This window comes from Sinohyriopsis cumingii, chromosome 6 (genome assembly GCF_028554795.1).
Source record: "Sinohyriopsis cumingii isolate HCF-2022 chromosome 6, ASM2855479v2, whole genome shotgun sequence".
NCBI lineage: Eukaryota > Metazoa > Mollusca > Bivalvia > Unionida > Unionidae > Sinohyriopsis > Sinohyriopsis cumingii.
Genome location: NC_142966.1, coordinates 81,507,590 through 81,524,367, shown reverse-complemented (window position 1 = coordinate 81,524,367; position 16,778 = coordinate 81,507,590). Strand labels below are relative to the sequence as shown.

Genomic DNA, 16,778 nt, shown 5'->3' with positions numbered 1-16,778 from the left:
TGTAGCATGGTGTCCCACCCAGGCACATTATCCTGACACTAGGCTGACCAGTCCTAACACTAACCTCTTAATGTTGAGCGCCAAGCGAGGCAGCTGTTAGTACCATTTTTGTAAGTCTTTGGTATGACCCGACCGTGGATTGAACCTACGACCTCCCGCATCCGAGGCGGACGCTCTAACCACTAGGCCACCGGAGTAGTACGAGCATGTGATCATCGTAAGGCAATCCTTTGCATTGAAACCAAACAGTTAGAAGCGAACATGTACAGAAGTAAACATATAATGTGATTATAACATTAGACCTTAAAACGAAATATGTGATCTGATTTTACGCAGAAACTATTCTTAAAAAAAACATTTTGAAAAGTTTAAAAAAAATTGTTAAAAATGCAGACCATCCTAGATATCTCTTTAGAAGATGAGACATCGTGACCTGTAATAAATATCAATAAATTTATATCTCGAAAAATGGCCTGTATGTCACAATAGTGATGAAACTGTTGACTTTGTTTATTTCAGACTTTTAACTATATAGATGTTTTTAAAGGCAGCTAACGTGTAACACGAAACAAAAGCAAACCAAAGCGACATGTACATTTTATTGTCTCACGACTGTTGATTACGTAAATAAAGCTATATTATTCAAACAAGAAGGCAGAAGATTATCAATAACTATAGTAATCAGGTGTCTTTTTATCTCCCTTGGGACTGTTATACTGAAATACAGACTATAACTTAGAGGTTACTTCAATTTCTTATTGTCAAAGAAGCATATATTTATTAATTGAAAATAATGAGACTCTTGTCTCTTGATAAATAAGCAATAAATAAATGTATTACACCAATGATCGTTCACCGTGGCCATAGGTATTTACATTCATGGTCCATGTATCAGAGGGATATACAATTAAATCCGTGACTAGCTAGCTGGCTTCTAGTGCATTTTATTATAAGGGTTTTTCTCATTAAGTATTTCTGGCCGAACATACAAAGTATCGAGGGAAGACTGTAAGTTATGTAGCTCATGCAAAGCAGTAGTCCGTATTAACCGCATGCAACGGAGGCGGGGTTGATACTTAAATAGGGCTAACCAGGAAAATGTTCCCTATATTGTGAACATATAATTGTTTTAGACCCATGTAACCCCCTTTGAATAATGTGTTTAAGACAGAATCAGTAGCTGATAGCTGAGCAATTGCAGCTTTATACCTTGTCAGCTTATTTTAAATAATGGTAGATTTAAATTTCAAACTTTTCATTACCTTAGGTATATATAAATTTGGTGATATTTTCTTATTTTTTCAAAGTTGTTTTTCTTTACACCTTTAAAACATCATGAGATATTTTTTTAAATTCTTTTCTATGGCTTTTCGTCGGACATGGTAATGCTCAACGAGGGTCACATGTCTTTTCAAAAATGTGCAGCTTTACTGAAACATTTTAAAGTCAAAAGCGAAGATGTAAGAATAATTTTGTCTATGTTATTTTTCAAGAGAAAACCAGTCGATAACTTTCATTAGAAAGAAGAATTTCAAACGTTTCTGTTGATTTTCACGAGGCTTTCTGGCACATAGGAGGAAGAACAGTTATTGGCCAAGACTATGGAAAGATCATTTCGTCCTGACTTAACTTAATTTCTACCAATCAGCTGTTGTCTCGACATGTCCATTTTATCTTTTGTCACATCGAGTATTGTTCATCGCGTTCTTTTGTTATCTCAGAATTATGTAGCGTCGATCTTTTGTCTTCGATCATGTGCAAGGTATCGACTATTTTTATTTTTCACGTGTTTTTATTATAATATTCTAAATATTTATTTGGAGTCTGAATCTTTCTAGAACTATAGCAAATGGAAACATGGGCAATAATCACTAGGAAAATTCAAACATTGCTCTTTTTGAAATTCATGACTTAGAGTTTTCTAGCTCGGACTTGTTGTATATGCAGTCAGACTTATTATTTTCTTTTTTTATTGTATTATATGCTTTATTTTTAAGAGCATTTGACGAATGAAAGAAGTTTTCATAATTTGATAATTATATCTCTTTAAATACTCTTTCGCAGTGATTTGTATATATTCTAATGTTGTATATCAGGAAGAAAACATAGTTCTAAGTTTGCTCGTGGAAAACATAAACTTCATATTGATATTTACATTTTCATTCAAATAAATGCACTAAATGGATCAAACAACGATTCGCTGTTGCCTACATGATAATAAAGATTGTTTGATGCATTTAGTTCACTGTCTGCTGAATATGAATGCATTTTATATTAGTAGGTATGATACAATTTATACTATGAGTACCCAAAATGTATTATCATTCCTGGCTATTTTGAACATATTTTAAAAATATTTAAACTACATGGCTAAAATTAATAATTGTACATTGTGATTTGATGGATGGTGTGTTTAAAGACTATCTGATTTTGTATGCAGACTTTTAATCTGCCCTCAACGGCTTTTAGATTATATACAGTTATGAATTCGAGCAAAAAACATTTCTCTCAAGCTTAGTTTTTTGTTGTCAAAAGAATAAGGATTTAAAAGGTAGATTGTATTTTTACACAGTCTTATATTTTGAAAGACCACAACTTGACCGTTTACTGGCTTTGAAAAGAGTTAACGACATTAAATGTTTTCTTTCATCATTAGTCCGTAATATAAATCGTCTTTTCTTTCAAGATGGAGACAACTATTTGTTTCTCTTTCTATTATATCAAAGACATTTAATATTTTCACTGTACATGTGATAGACAAATTTCACAACGTTTTCACGCACTTCACTCTATCGTTGTGTTACACAATATATTCTTATCAAGTACACACTAAAATGTAATAAATGTGCTGTTATAGTGAGGTTTGTATGCAAAATTATATTTAAAAAAAAAAAACACAATTCAAACTTTTGTAGCATCCGGTCACCATGGGTCTATAAGTCACTCGAAACAAATATCACATCAATATGTTCTCGGTACAAAATGATTAAATAAACAAACCTTTAAATTTTCAATCAAAGATTGAGCACTTTATTCAAGTTTCATTTTCTCAATGTGTGAATATTTTACTGATGGAAGAGAATAACCGGGCTTCATGGATGTTATATAATCCTTTTAATTACAATTTTTTTCTTGCTTTTGTTTTTGTGCAGGTAGTTGGGGGAAGGAGTTCATACTTGCACTCATGGAGAGTGCTTATCCTGCTCAGGAGACTTTCATGAACGTGGCAACAGAGGAAGATACAAAAGTCAACGTATATGCGCCTGCAGTCCACATGAACAAGACCATCTATATCAGGTCAAGGTCACAGAAAGTATCTCTTGATACACTATTGCGAAACAATGGCACTGGACTGGGTAGAAATGGAATACACGTGACAGCTGATAGGCCAATTTCCATTTACGTCATCGATGCTTATTTTTCATCTTCTGTGGAAGGCTACCTGGCATTGCCTTTGTCAGCACTATCTAAAGAATATGTGATTGGTTCTGATTATACGGACGCAGCTAGTGATTTATTATATGGAAGTGAATTTGTCATAACAGCCCCAGAGAGCAACACTAGTGTCAGTATAACATTCAAAACACTCGGCAGTGTGGATATTAAAGGACTGCGCCACTTCTCAGGAGACAAGTATAACCTAGAAATGTCATCATTAGACACACTACAGATCCAGCATGCATACGATCTGACGGGAACAATGATTCACAGCAACAAGCCAATAGCGGTGTTTGCTGGAAACAGGTGTGGCTTTGCTTTAGGTTCTGGGTGTAATTATGAAATAGAACAAATGGTGCCAGTAGAAGCATTAGGACAAGAGTACATTACAGTACCTCTGTATCCAGCAAACAATTACCGATACAGGATCATATCTCCACACAATAATACTGTTGTAGATGTACAGGGCAACAACTTCACACTTGGAAGTGGAGATTACATAGAAAGAAATGGGACGTTACCAGATTTTATTCACTCTTCAAAGCCTGTAATGATTACTGAATATGGCACAGATTCAGATTTTTCTGGTGGGAATCCTTCTATGATTATTATACCGCCGATTTCTAATTACTCAATGAATTACACGTTTTGTACGTTGACGGTACCTGGATTATCTAATCTTAATGACTTCATATCAGTCATCATCAATAAAAACAATGCTGATGGCCTGATGCTTGATAACACTTTGTTTAATCAGACAAAAAATGAGTCGGTAACATCCATGAGTGGAGAACAATACACTGTTATGTTTGCCAGAGTTGGAAATGGAAGTCACACACTTCACCATTCTGATCAAACAGTGAGATACGGGGCAATATACTATGGCAGAGATGGTGTTATAAGTTATGGATATCCGCTCGGATTTATGACAGGTATGCCTCTTTATCAGATTATCTTCGTAAGCTAATGTGAACTATTAAATTGAATCAGCTCCCAATATATGCTTTATGTATGATAATGATAGGTCTTTTGAATACATTATATTTTACATATTGTCCAGCAACGAACATTTAGCAATGTCTTACAGATCCAGCAGCGTTAAAATACTAATGTTTCCCTCATCACCTGTCAACTCATTAATAGCATGATGTTTTAATAGTAAGCAACAAGCAGTCGTTCAGGTTGCTTCCATGTAATAATGGAAAATTATATTATTGGGCAGTATTTTATCTTTAATATTTAGCAGTATTGTAAACTATTATCTACCATTATTAAAATTCGCAATATAATGACAAAAATATTGATAATACTTCAATCTATGTAGTATTATCAGTTATATCAAGTTTGGATGATACTGGGTGATCCGTATTATAGAAAGTATTGTCCATTTTTTGAGAAAGGGGCTGTTTTTCGTCGTTGATAATACTGGGTGCAACTAGTATTATCAATAACCCATACTAGATTTACAGATTTCATAATAATAATACAGGTTTAATATACTATCAACGATACTAGTATACCAGTAGCCAGGTCGCGAACTACATTAAAACTACACTAACTCCCAAACATGATGAGGTCGATATATGTGCAGAGAGCGTACCTCAACACACTGACTAGAACGGTTCCTTTATCATTATGATATAATGTTAACTTTACGATATGGACGGTTTTTATTGAAAGTGAACATAATTTATAATTCTATATTTACCCCCTCTCACAAATTTTGGGATTTCATTCTCATTCTGGAATCAGACCAATTAAATAATGAACAAGCTTTCTTGCGAATAAGTTTCTATCCCAAAAATATGAGCAGCTGGAAAGCTGATAAAATCAGAGACATACCAAACAGATGGACATACTACGTAAATGTCAATCGTTGAGAAAATCTTCAAATTTTAAGAGCATCGTTCTTTTTGAAAAACATGATCAATCGATTAACAATCTGTTTCTCTGACAAAATTATTCTAACCAAATTTTAGAAATTTACAAAAATAATTAATGAAATGTTACATTGTCCAAAACTGAGGATGGATTAGCTGTTGTGTTACGTCATTCTTGAACAAGCTGATCAGCCACTAATTGCGATCATGCAAGTAAACTGTATCTATTGTGTGCAGTATACGTCACACATTGTAATGAAACATGCACACATACTTTGATAAAACAGAAATAGAACTATTGTTTGTCTTTTGTAAATTCCAACATGAAGAAAGATGCAGCAAATATTGCTCTTTGGATTTTACGGTTTCAAACCTAGAAATATTATGAAAAATTTTCAAAGCAAGTTTTGCTGCTCCTCAATTGTTTTCAAGGCATTTTACAAGCAATCAAATCGTCACAAATCCTTCTAAATACGTTTCAGAAGTAATTAAACTTATCAGTTAGGCAAAATGATTGAACAGCCGGCGATCAAGAAAGATAGGCAGAGAAAAAAGTATAGAAAAGTCACATTTGATAGTATTTACAAGTATAAACTAAATATAAAATAGCCTGCTTTATTAGATAAGGAACAAGAGATAATTTAAAAATAGGATAGCGAAAAACAAGAGAATCCTTGTCAGTGCGACTAATAGCCATTCCATAAAATCGAAGTATGCCGATACTTTTGTGGAAATACCTTAAAGCATTTGTCGTAAGCATCAGATAAATTTACTTTCGCCAACTTCAGCTGAAAGAGTATTTACCTGCCTCGTTAGACTTGATTAAACAAGTTCACTGTCATGGAAGGTGTCATAACGGGAATTAAAACAATTATGCGACGATTATGCCCCTATGTGGAGCACAAAAAGCGATTTTCAATCAAACAAGCAAATGTGTAACTTTATATTATTCAGGAAACTTTCTAATCTGGGCTGGTGAGGATGATAAATCTCCGCCAGAAGTATATCAAAACCAGACGTTCACTGTTATCCTCAGCAAGATTTATGCAGATTACAGGGGGTTTGTTTTAAGCATTCCCTTTCAAAATAAAAACCAAATTGACCCAAACATTTACTTTCAGTAATTAAGGACGTAGAATCCAAGCCGATGAAATATCTCAAGGCAAATTGTAGCGCAGGAGGCTGGAATGTGTCTATCAACATCACACTTCTGCAGAAATCTTACCCCAAATCATCTCCAAGTTCCATTATTCTCGGAGACAACTCGTGTACAGGAAATTTGATAGGAGATACCCTTCTCTTCTTCTATGATCTGAATGCGTGCAACACTGAAAAAATTGTAAGTTCCTCTAATTTGCTAAAGCTACACCCTGGAATACCAGGTGGACGCATTTTTTCGTCAGTGTAGTGCATGTCTCACCTTGTGAATGAAAAATAGTTCACATATTTTAAGTGTGTATATATAGGAATGATTTAATATACATAACACATTGACGATGTGTGCAGTAATATTTGAAGTACGATGATTATAGAGTACAGTATATAACCAGAGTCTCGTTTGGACGTATACTTGCAATATGTTGATGAACGAAATATCAGAATTTATAAAACATCAGAATTTTTCGTCATGTTATCCATAAATAATGATCATGATTGAATAGTACAAAAGATCTATATTAGACCAAGGTAATATGAGATTAGCAACGCCATTACGATATGTAGTTTAAAAGATTTGAATTTTTTTTAAAAATGGACTTTCGAGTATAGGGGATTTATACTAAGGTATAAGGTTATACATTATGTCTACTTTCAGCTGTCTCCTATACTGCTAAATTTGAATTACCACTGTATATAAGGCTCGTTTATATTAATTATGAGGCTTCATCTTTGATGCTGGAATATATAGTCTAACTTCATTTTCTTATAATTTTAAAAATACCATACGCTTTTGTAAACTGTGAAATAGATTACATTAGAAATTCATAACATGAGTTTTCAATGCATGTTTCATGACTGATGTATGTATACTGTAACACAGTCATCACATGAACATCATAACATGATTTTGTTTCAAATACCTGTCTTAATCGTAATAAGAACATCTTACAATGATATTCACATGCCTTTATTATCACGGTTTATATGCAGCTTGTCGTAGTCATCTTGAAAAAATGTATGCCACGATTTTCAAATATTTACGTCATCACCGTATGTGTGACATAGCATAAAGTAATATTTATTCTCCTTATAGCTATACCAGCAATCAAAATGTGTTTTTCGGACAGAATATTTTTTACGAGTTGACCCATTAATTACATATAAGATGAAAAATAATCTCAAAAATTTAAACGTTATAATTAAAAAAAAAAATAATTTCAGCTGCCTCCCGACAATTAAAGGAATCATCATATCCTTTTTATTTCCTAATTAAATATCGTTTGCCGTTTGCGTTTGTTTTGCTTTCAGTTTGTATTCATTCTTGCATAAATTGACTTCCTTTTGACGTATATCGAAAACTCCCCATTGTTAATTGTTCCACTAATATTTGTCTCTTTCAGTCTTCAGATATGTAAGCTTCTGAATCACCTTAGATAACATTCTAATTTCAGAAATATCTTCTTCGAAAATAGGTCTGGATTCATGTAAAAGAATAGATTTCTATTTAACCGTTTCACCAATTTTAAATTTAGGCGTTCTAAATGTATCAGTTGTTATGTAACCAAACACATTAATGCTAACCTTATATCTATTAGTCTATGAGGAGTGTTATTATATCAATAGATCAGTTTAGAATTGACTCATTTTCCGGTTCCATATGGTCTTAAATAGTTTCATATTCTGGCTTTCAAATATCTATTAGACCTCTCTGGCACAGAGTTCTCATATCAAATTACGTAGGAAATATTTTAAAATGTTCCCTTTTTCAAGCAGCTCATAATCCTTTCTATTATAAAATTATTTCCTTTCTTATAACTGCATGTCCGATGGTTTTCGATCTTTAATTATACATGTAAATACATCATATACAACGTCATCCCTCTTTCCGACTTCCCGCTTTGATAACCTCTTTTCGACTTCGTACTTTTATATTTGGAGAATTTTTTTTGTCACATTCAAAATGTATTTTTGTTAATCATCATCCTTTCCAAATGCATACTGATTGAATATATCTGACTGCCAATAGGAATTAACGCAATTTACCTTAAATCTCTTCTATGGAAATAGCTTTCTGTTTTTCCTCGCTTATGACGCGCAGGTAGATGTTTATGTTAACCATTCTTTACATTCAATATCTTTGTTTTATTTATATCATGTTTAATTCGTTCCAACAGTTCACTGACATTTTCAGTAAGCAACTGAATATTCGTGATACTATACTAAAGATGCTGATCATTTGTCATTTATTGTAAAACAAAGTATTGACTTACAAATAAAATTATTCGTTCATAGAGATCGCAAATACAGAACATAAAAAATTAACTTCTACAGACATAAGATTGGTTCACTAGTACCATCAAATATAATAACTACTGATGTATTTGAAAATGAATTAACTGTTTTAGTTAATATTAATGGTATATGAAAGAAAGAAGCAAACACCTTAAATAAACTGATGAGGGAAACAACATAATATCGATAAGAATTAAAGCAAAATAAAGAGACTTCCTCGTTGACATTCTCCTTTTATTATATGGTAAAAATGTAAAATTATTGTGAGGATTAATCATTTATCAAGTTTGATTTCAACGCAGATAAATAAATGCAAAGCTAAAATTAGATCTAACTTTGGTTTTTAATATGAGTAATGAGTGAACATAAGAGACTGTGCAATCTGGTAAATTTTTAAATTGACATCATCTCCTTGAAAATTTACTGTTATAAAATAAAGGAAATATAGTCATAAATTAAATGTACAGTTTGTGATTTATTATAGCTAAAAGATAAAACAAAACCACAAATTAATGTTTGACCCACAACAGTTATATCCTATGCATTTATTCCACGGATTTAAGACCTATTTCAAAGGGATATCTTAATACTATTTCTGCCATTTGTGGTCAAGCTATTTACTTACCGTGATAAAAGTATTGTCATAGACTCGGTGTTAACCAGATGTGCATCATAATGGGGTTGGAGTGGACATTTAATACAGCTTGTGAAATCTCCATGTGATATGACAGATGTTTGTTTTAAGATGACAGTGTTACATGTTTAGTTCATTGGATCTTGGGTAGTGCAAGGAAACGTAGTTGTGGAGAATTAGTTGCTCCTTGGTTACATTAATTTTAACGTATGGATTCTCCCTAGTTTCGATAACACGCCACTTCATAGACATGTTCTCAGTCTTCCCGTGATCCAAAGAGTCAAATTATACTGAATTACTAGTTGACTAATGCCATATTTATTATGCCTGTGGGAAAACGTTATCAATGAGTTTTATCTATTACCATGTTGATCATTATATCACACTTGGCTTGTCAAGGTTTGACATTTTACATTCAGCACCATTTCTTGAACAAAGTACATGCCTGTTTTACCCCATTTAATACCAAATGTGTTTCCTTCATTATGTGGTTCCTTGATGGGAACATCACGATACGTGTATTAAACATGAAGTTTCAGGTTGTTCGTGTTTCGCGGTAAACGAACTTTTTATTGATCGTGTCAAGCTCTTATAGACGCCATTTTTGTTCGTTTGTGACCCGTGACATCAATGGTTAGATAATACTGGTATGTGCTTCATATATATTTACGCTCATATGAAGTCACAGTGAACTTACTGCCGCCATAAATATCTGAAATATAATGACTTTATATATAAAAAAAAAATGTTAGATTCATTGAGTAATTCAATTTATGTTGTGCATAGTTGCAACCTCCCTAGCAACCGCAATTCTTTAGTACTATTATACCCTGTCATTGGTTAAAGTATGCAGAGGCAAGCATTTTGGTAATTACGTAGGAAATACTTGAGCAAGTAAATTCATCTTCGAAATTGTCATGCACTTATCTCCCGCCACGTAGGTAACCTGGGTTAAAACGAATACAAAGCAAATCTTCAACTCTTATCTGTTGGCGTCATTCTATGATTTCCATTCGTTATTTAATTTTTATTTGAACATTAAAAAAGACTATTTTGTTCTGCGACATTTTACTGAAATGATCCAGCAACAAGTCATCGAAAATTAACTTCAGCATCTAATTCTTATGATACAAGAGTGCAGCCAATGAGTGTTTCCTTGCATGAGTAGGTATGTCTTATCTAAGTAAATGTTTTGTACTGATGACAGATTTCCAGTTTATTACTTGTATTTACTCTCATTAATAAATTTTGTTGACTTTACGTTTGAGTAGCAGTAGAGTTCGCTTACAGTATGTTACATCCATTTCGTGAAAGTCTAAGACTTCTATCTGCTTATTTTTATTAATATTTATCATGTTTATTGAACACCTTTGTAATTGTTTCCAATAAACATTAACAATGTACGAAGCTAAGTCAGTGTAGAACGTTTAATAGGTAGATAAATAATTGGATTTCAAAACCTCACCAACTATAACATATTCAGGAAATATCTCTATAGTCTTCTTCTAACTGTTGACACCAAATAGTTTAGACATAAAGTTGGTTGTGTGCATTGTGCACTTATCAGATGGAATAACTAGAAGATCTGATCTGTGTTTCAAACAATCTTCAGTACTTTTTAATTGTCTGTATTTCATGTTATGCTTTGACTTTTTCATATGCATTTCAAGGTTCTACACCCCAAAATGTTTTGTTTCATTCTAGTGCCTGATGTGATTGAAGATTTTCATTGGAAATATTATAAAGACAAACAATACAATATATCCTCTGCAATAAAAATAATAGTTTAATATATCTATTATCAAATGGTTTATTACATAAACTTCTTTGTCATGTTGTTCTAAAGTAGTATTATATTTTTGCATTATTATGAGTATTTCTGCTTACAGTAAGCTTCTCGCTTCTTTTATTTCAGTCAAATGTCTTTTTCAGCACCCCGGTGTTTAGTATATCATCGTTTCCTCCCGCTTTTGTATTCTTTACATGTGTGCATATGTCATATTTGTTGACTAAAACATTAAATTCCTTTTTACTAACCTCGTTTTTTGTAACTAATACTTTGCTTATCATTATTACATTGTCGTGTATGTTTTCTAGGTTACTAACGGCTAAAGTTACTATCTCATCATGTTCCATAACATCGATACTGATCAACATTACCTCCACCGCTTTGGCAACAATGTTACGTTGCACCAAATCCGGTTAGAGCTATTAGAATAATTATTTCCTGTTTTTATTTTCCAACTCTAAAACAAGTAGCTATTAGACCCATACATTAAACATTATAACATACAACAGGTTTAAAGCATCTTAAACATTCTCGAAATGTACAAATTTAACCTTTTGGTTGATCAGAATAGTTTCGAATAAGATTTTATGACAGGTGATCCTGGTGACCATGGAGAGCTTCAGAGAGAGTGCCGAATTGTCAAGGCCAACTACTGACTCAACGCTGGACAAGTGACTCGTGAATGGTGTGCTGGATAGCATATTTATCAAATGTTATAGATCTACACCAGACTTTAATATTTAGGAGAAAAAAGAAATGAAAACGTGTATTTACTTTTTTAATTTAATGTTACTGAGTAAAGTATTAATATTGTAAATCCTAAGAACACACAAATTTTACAGTTTACATAACACAAGTGGAAGAGTTTGAACGTCGAGCTTTACAGTAAGGTTTAAAGTCTTCCGTCAAGTTTGGGCAAATCTATGAAGTTTCCAAAACCATTTATAATTTCTATATCATTGGAGAAGTTGGTTTAGCTGTTTCCTACTAGTAAATATGGGGTTACAAATTATTTCACCCTATAAATGTTAAACATAGAATCACACATGCAAACATATCTAACGAGGTGGTCCATTTTGCAAACTGAATTAATGTTATTCTTTCGTTGGTTCATCAACCTAATGTTTCGGATATATCGAGGTATCACTTAATTCAGCCGCAAGTCTTGTTTTCTCGAGTCAGCTTCTTCAATACTAAAATGTTTTAAACTGTGTTTCAGGAAACAGCGAACTCGCTCCGGTACAGCAACTCCCTGTTGTATCCCTTCCATGACCCTGATCATCCTTTTGTCATTAGAGGTTATAACTGGACAATTGATCTTGTATGTGACCTTGACAATGCCGGCTCCCTGACAGCAGGCATTTCGCACAGTATCCAGCATGGACAGAACTCACAGCTTAACATTAGAAATCACTATAACCTCAATATTTCCTTCTTCAGTGATCCAAATTTTATGCATGAACTCCCAGGAAGCCCTCTCCAAGTGAATGTGGGCACAGACGTATACGTCAAGGTCTTCACAGACGCTGGCGACTGGGACGTTAAAATGAGGCTCCATACATGCTACGTTAAGCCTTACAAAAACTCTTCCGACTCCCAGCTATTCTATCTCCTGCAAAATGGGTAAGTGTCTTTGAATCAAAATAGAAATGACGAATCTGGCAAATGTATAACAATGATTATACCCTATTAGAATGGTTATTGCGACAACAAATCGCCATTTGCATGAGTCCAGTTCTAGAAACCATTAATAACACGATTATGAATACATTGGTAAATATAATTATAAAAAGTAAATACATTAATACTAAGTAGACACGGAAACATATTTTCAATTCACTGCGTGTTTCAAATAAACTGTCCAAAATGTCCGTGAAAAGTCGTCTAGATCAGGAAGGGAAGGCCACATACTTACATGTTGTCGCTGAACATATCTTGTTGGGGAAAACAGTTTCAATAGCTGTGGCTGCAAAGAGAAACATCCGTGATTTACAATGCGAATCTAATCATTGTTTAACTATACATGCCTTTTTGTCCAGAAGATATTTTGTATAACATTTTATGTCGTGTTCATCATATAGTTAGATTGGATCAGAATTTGTAGTTTCAACTCTTTCAGAAAACTTTTTCTTAAAATAAATCTTTCCTGCCGACTACACGGATCTCTTCTTGCAAACGAACAAGATTATCTGTGTTTACGTGAGGACTTTGTTATAGTATGGACTTTCATTAAATAGGCGGAAATGTCTGCCCTTTAATCAAATTGAGAGGGTATCGTTACAAATATGGGCTAACATATATAACAGAGTATAAGGCTGGTATCAATACGTATTGAACGTTTGTGGAATAACCACTTGTGTATCTTTTTTTCTCTGCAGGTGCGAGGTAGATGTAAATACCCATATCATCTCTCAATCAACGCACGAGACGAAGTTTGTATTCCGAGACTTCGAGTTATCTGCGAACCACAATGGCCTGCATCTATTTTGCGAGGCCAATTTCTGTCCGGCTACAAACTACACTCCCCACTGCCAACAGGTGTGTACGCCGGGCACTACACGCCGGATCAGACGGAATACTGGCATGATACATGCCCAAGTCTGCAAGGAGATAATCTTCAAACATTAATTTTAACTCAAGTGTTAATAATCTTGCTTGTGACCATATATTTAATCAGAGCTTTCAATGAATAACTGCAACTTGATTCAATTTGAAAATAAATTTACGACGTAGAGAGAAATGTAGTTTCTTTGTTCAATCTCTTTTATATGTTTCAGTCGAAATCGGACTTTTCGCACATATATTGGTCATTATTGGAGGGCAACATCTGAGATTATCAATTAATATTAATTCTGATATCAAAGGAGGGCTAATGTAGCTATAACAGGAATAAAAATCAAAGTCAAGCATTGTTTTAACAGTATCGATGTATACAATAAAGAGCAAGCATCTAATTGCAGGTAGAATGGTCGTTTATTTAGGTATCGCGGAGTTTATTGCATTACAGATAAACACCTATCATTAATAGGTAAAACTCACTTATCAGAAAACAGTTATGCAGAAAAACACGTAACATCTTTTTGTGCAAGTTACATTCACTACTTGTGGTTTTTATTGCTACTTAAATGTTCATACATGATATAGATGCTGCAATTACACACACGTGATAGATAGATAGAGAGATAGTCTTTATAACAATGTTATATTGGTCTAAATAATATTTTTTTCTATCGTAAACATTTTATTTATTTTTTGTAACTTGTTTTCTCAATTCTTCACCTTAAATTTCGTTATTTTTTTATTTATTGAATTGAAGTATTTTTTGTTTTGTTTTTGTTGCGTTCTTAGCCATACGTTCGTAACAAAACGCCTTCTGGGAAACTGAACAATTAATATACTTACAAACTATATATATATATATATATATATATATATATATATACAGAGAGAGAGAAAGAGACAGACAGACAGAGAGAGACACAGAGAGAGACAGAGAGAACGTGAACATATAATTACTTTTTGCATACAAATATCAGATTACATGCTAAATATGTATATACATGATAGATCACGACTAGCGTAAAACATAAAATGCCTGTGCAACACCTGTTGTTCAGTTATAAGGGAGATTAATTTCATGATCTGGTAAAGCATATGCGATCGCGCCTCACTAAGCAAATGGGTGTAGCCGGAAGGATTACAATCACTTTGGACACATACTGATTGATTGTGATTTCTTTATTAATGCTGTTTCAGTGGCAGGTGCCGACATATTTCTGAGTATTATTTAGGCTTTTCACACCCTTACGCTGACGTCCTCACTCAGGGTCATCCACCTCTAGGCGTGTTGGTTGTTTCAATGACACTTGGATGTGATCGATATATTATTAATTACCGAAATATGTACACGAAAGACATATGCAACTTATTCATACAGCCTAAGAAGGAATAACTGCACGGTGATCGTTAACCATCGTCCTTCTCTTACACAGAGAAACTGCTGTGGGAATTGCGGTTTTCAAACCGCTTCACATAATTTTTTATCAAACAAAGACTTAGAGGTGTAAATTAATAAACTAAACTGCCTCACTAAGCGATTCGCGACTGCATTCTAGAAAATACTCACATTTTTGGCTCGATTCAGTCTGGTCAGTATAGATTGATCGTATCTCACACGGGAACCGCTCCGGTGGCCTAGTGGTTAGAGCGTCCGCCTCGGATGCGGGAGGTCGTGGGTTTGATCCCCGGCCGAGTCATACCAAAGACTTACAAAAATGGTACTAACAGCTGCCTCGCTTGGCGCTCAGCATTAAGAGGTTAGTGTTAGGACTGGTCGGCCCGGTGTCAGGATAATGTGAATGGATGGGACATCATGCTACATGTCTGCGGCATGATGCCCCAGTGCTAGACATCACTATAAACTGCCACATTGCAGACATCGTAGCGATCTGACTGAAAAATTGTTAAAACTAGTTAAAAATCAAAATCACATCACACATATCTCACACGGAAGTCAGTAAGATATTTAATTTAGAACTCAAGTTTATTAAACATTTCAGATGTTTTACTTCATACAAACATATCAGAAAAAGAAAGAAATCCTGGGTTTATGACTGGTACACAAAACTAAAAAGTGATGCAATTATATCGTTATCTTGCTTACACTGTACAGCAATAATAGCGGATTAAGAATTGTATCCTAAAAATCAATTCTTAGTAATAAAATCATATACTTTTTGCAAAACCTCTTAATAAGATACTTGTGTCCGCTGTTTCCATTTATATCACCGTATTATAGTGCATGCAGATAACATATCTTTAAAACAATAATGATAATAAAAATCTCCAATATTTAGATATATCGTTTTGTATATGCATGTATCTGTCCATAAGAAAGAAACGTTACTTTTCTGATGTGATCAGAAATTTACATGTCCTATCAAATACCAGACTAAATATTATTCATGTAATTTGGAATCCATTTGTCATGTTTCATGCTGACAACAAATGTCCTATTACACATGCAGAACGTATTGTTGTGTATTAAAAATGCAACAGTTTTGAACGCTTTAGAGGAAACTTAACATAAAATGTGAGAATCCTTTTGTGTGCGTGATACTGAATAAAGGCTTAACCAAATATATGTGTAAATAGACCCTTAAGATCATATGACTAGCAAGGCATGTGCAAGTACTTACATTACCTTCACTCCTAAAAATTATGTTCTGTGATGTATTAGGGTATTTAAAAAGTTCTGAATATTAGTTAGTTGTGCAATTAAGTTCAATATTAGTAAACATTATGTTCAGTGCATCCTCTTGAAATACTCCCCTTGCACCTCTACGCACTTTCTCGGTCTCTTAATCAAATTATTACTATCATTTTGTATACACTTTTTGTTGTGTTGTATATATATACTAAAAAAACTGCACTTCCAACCTCATAACCGCTTTCAAATCGTCGGCCTCTCAATGAATCTTTGATAATGGGATCAAGTCGAAATTACTTGGGGCTGAATGTTAAATCGGGGCGAAATAAGGATGCTGTGTTCATTCAGGAAGTATGTTAGTAGATCGATACCCAGAGT

General features: G+C 33.7%; 1 protein-coding gene across 1 annotated transcript in view; it reads left to right on the top strand.

Annotated features, from left to right (window-relative positions):
* Positions 1–16,778, top strand: part of LOC149797323 (uncharacterized) — a 69,334-nt gene that overhangs the window by 2,554 nt on the left and 50,002 nt on the right. The window contains exons 3-6 of the mRNA XM_089960746.1: positions 3,153–4,370; positions 6,440–6,657; positions 12,411–12,814; positions 13,570–13,815. Coding sequence (XP_089816872.1) covers positions 3,153–4,370; positions 6,440–6,657; positions 12,411–12,814; positions 13,570–13,815 — 2,086 coding nt within the window. The remainder of the gene's footprint in view (positions 1–3,152; positions 4,371–6,439; positions 6,658–12,410; positions 12,815–13,569; positions 13,816–16,778) is intronic.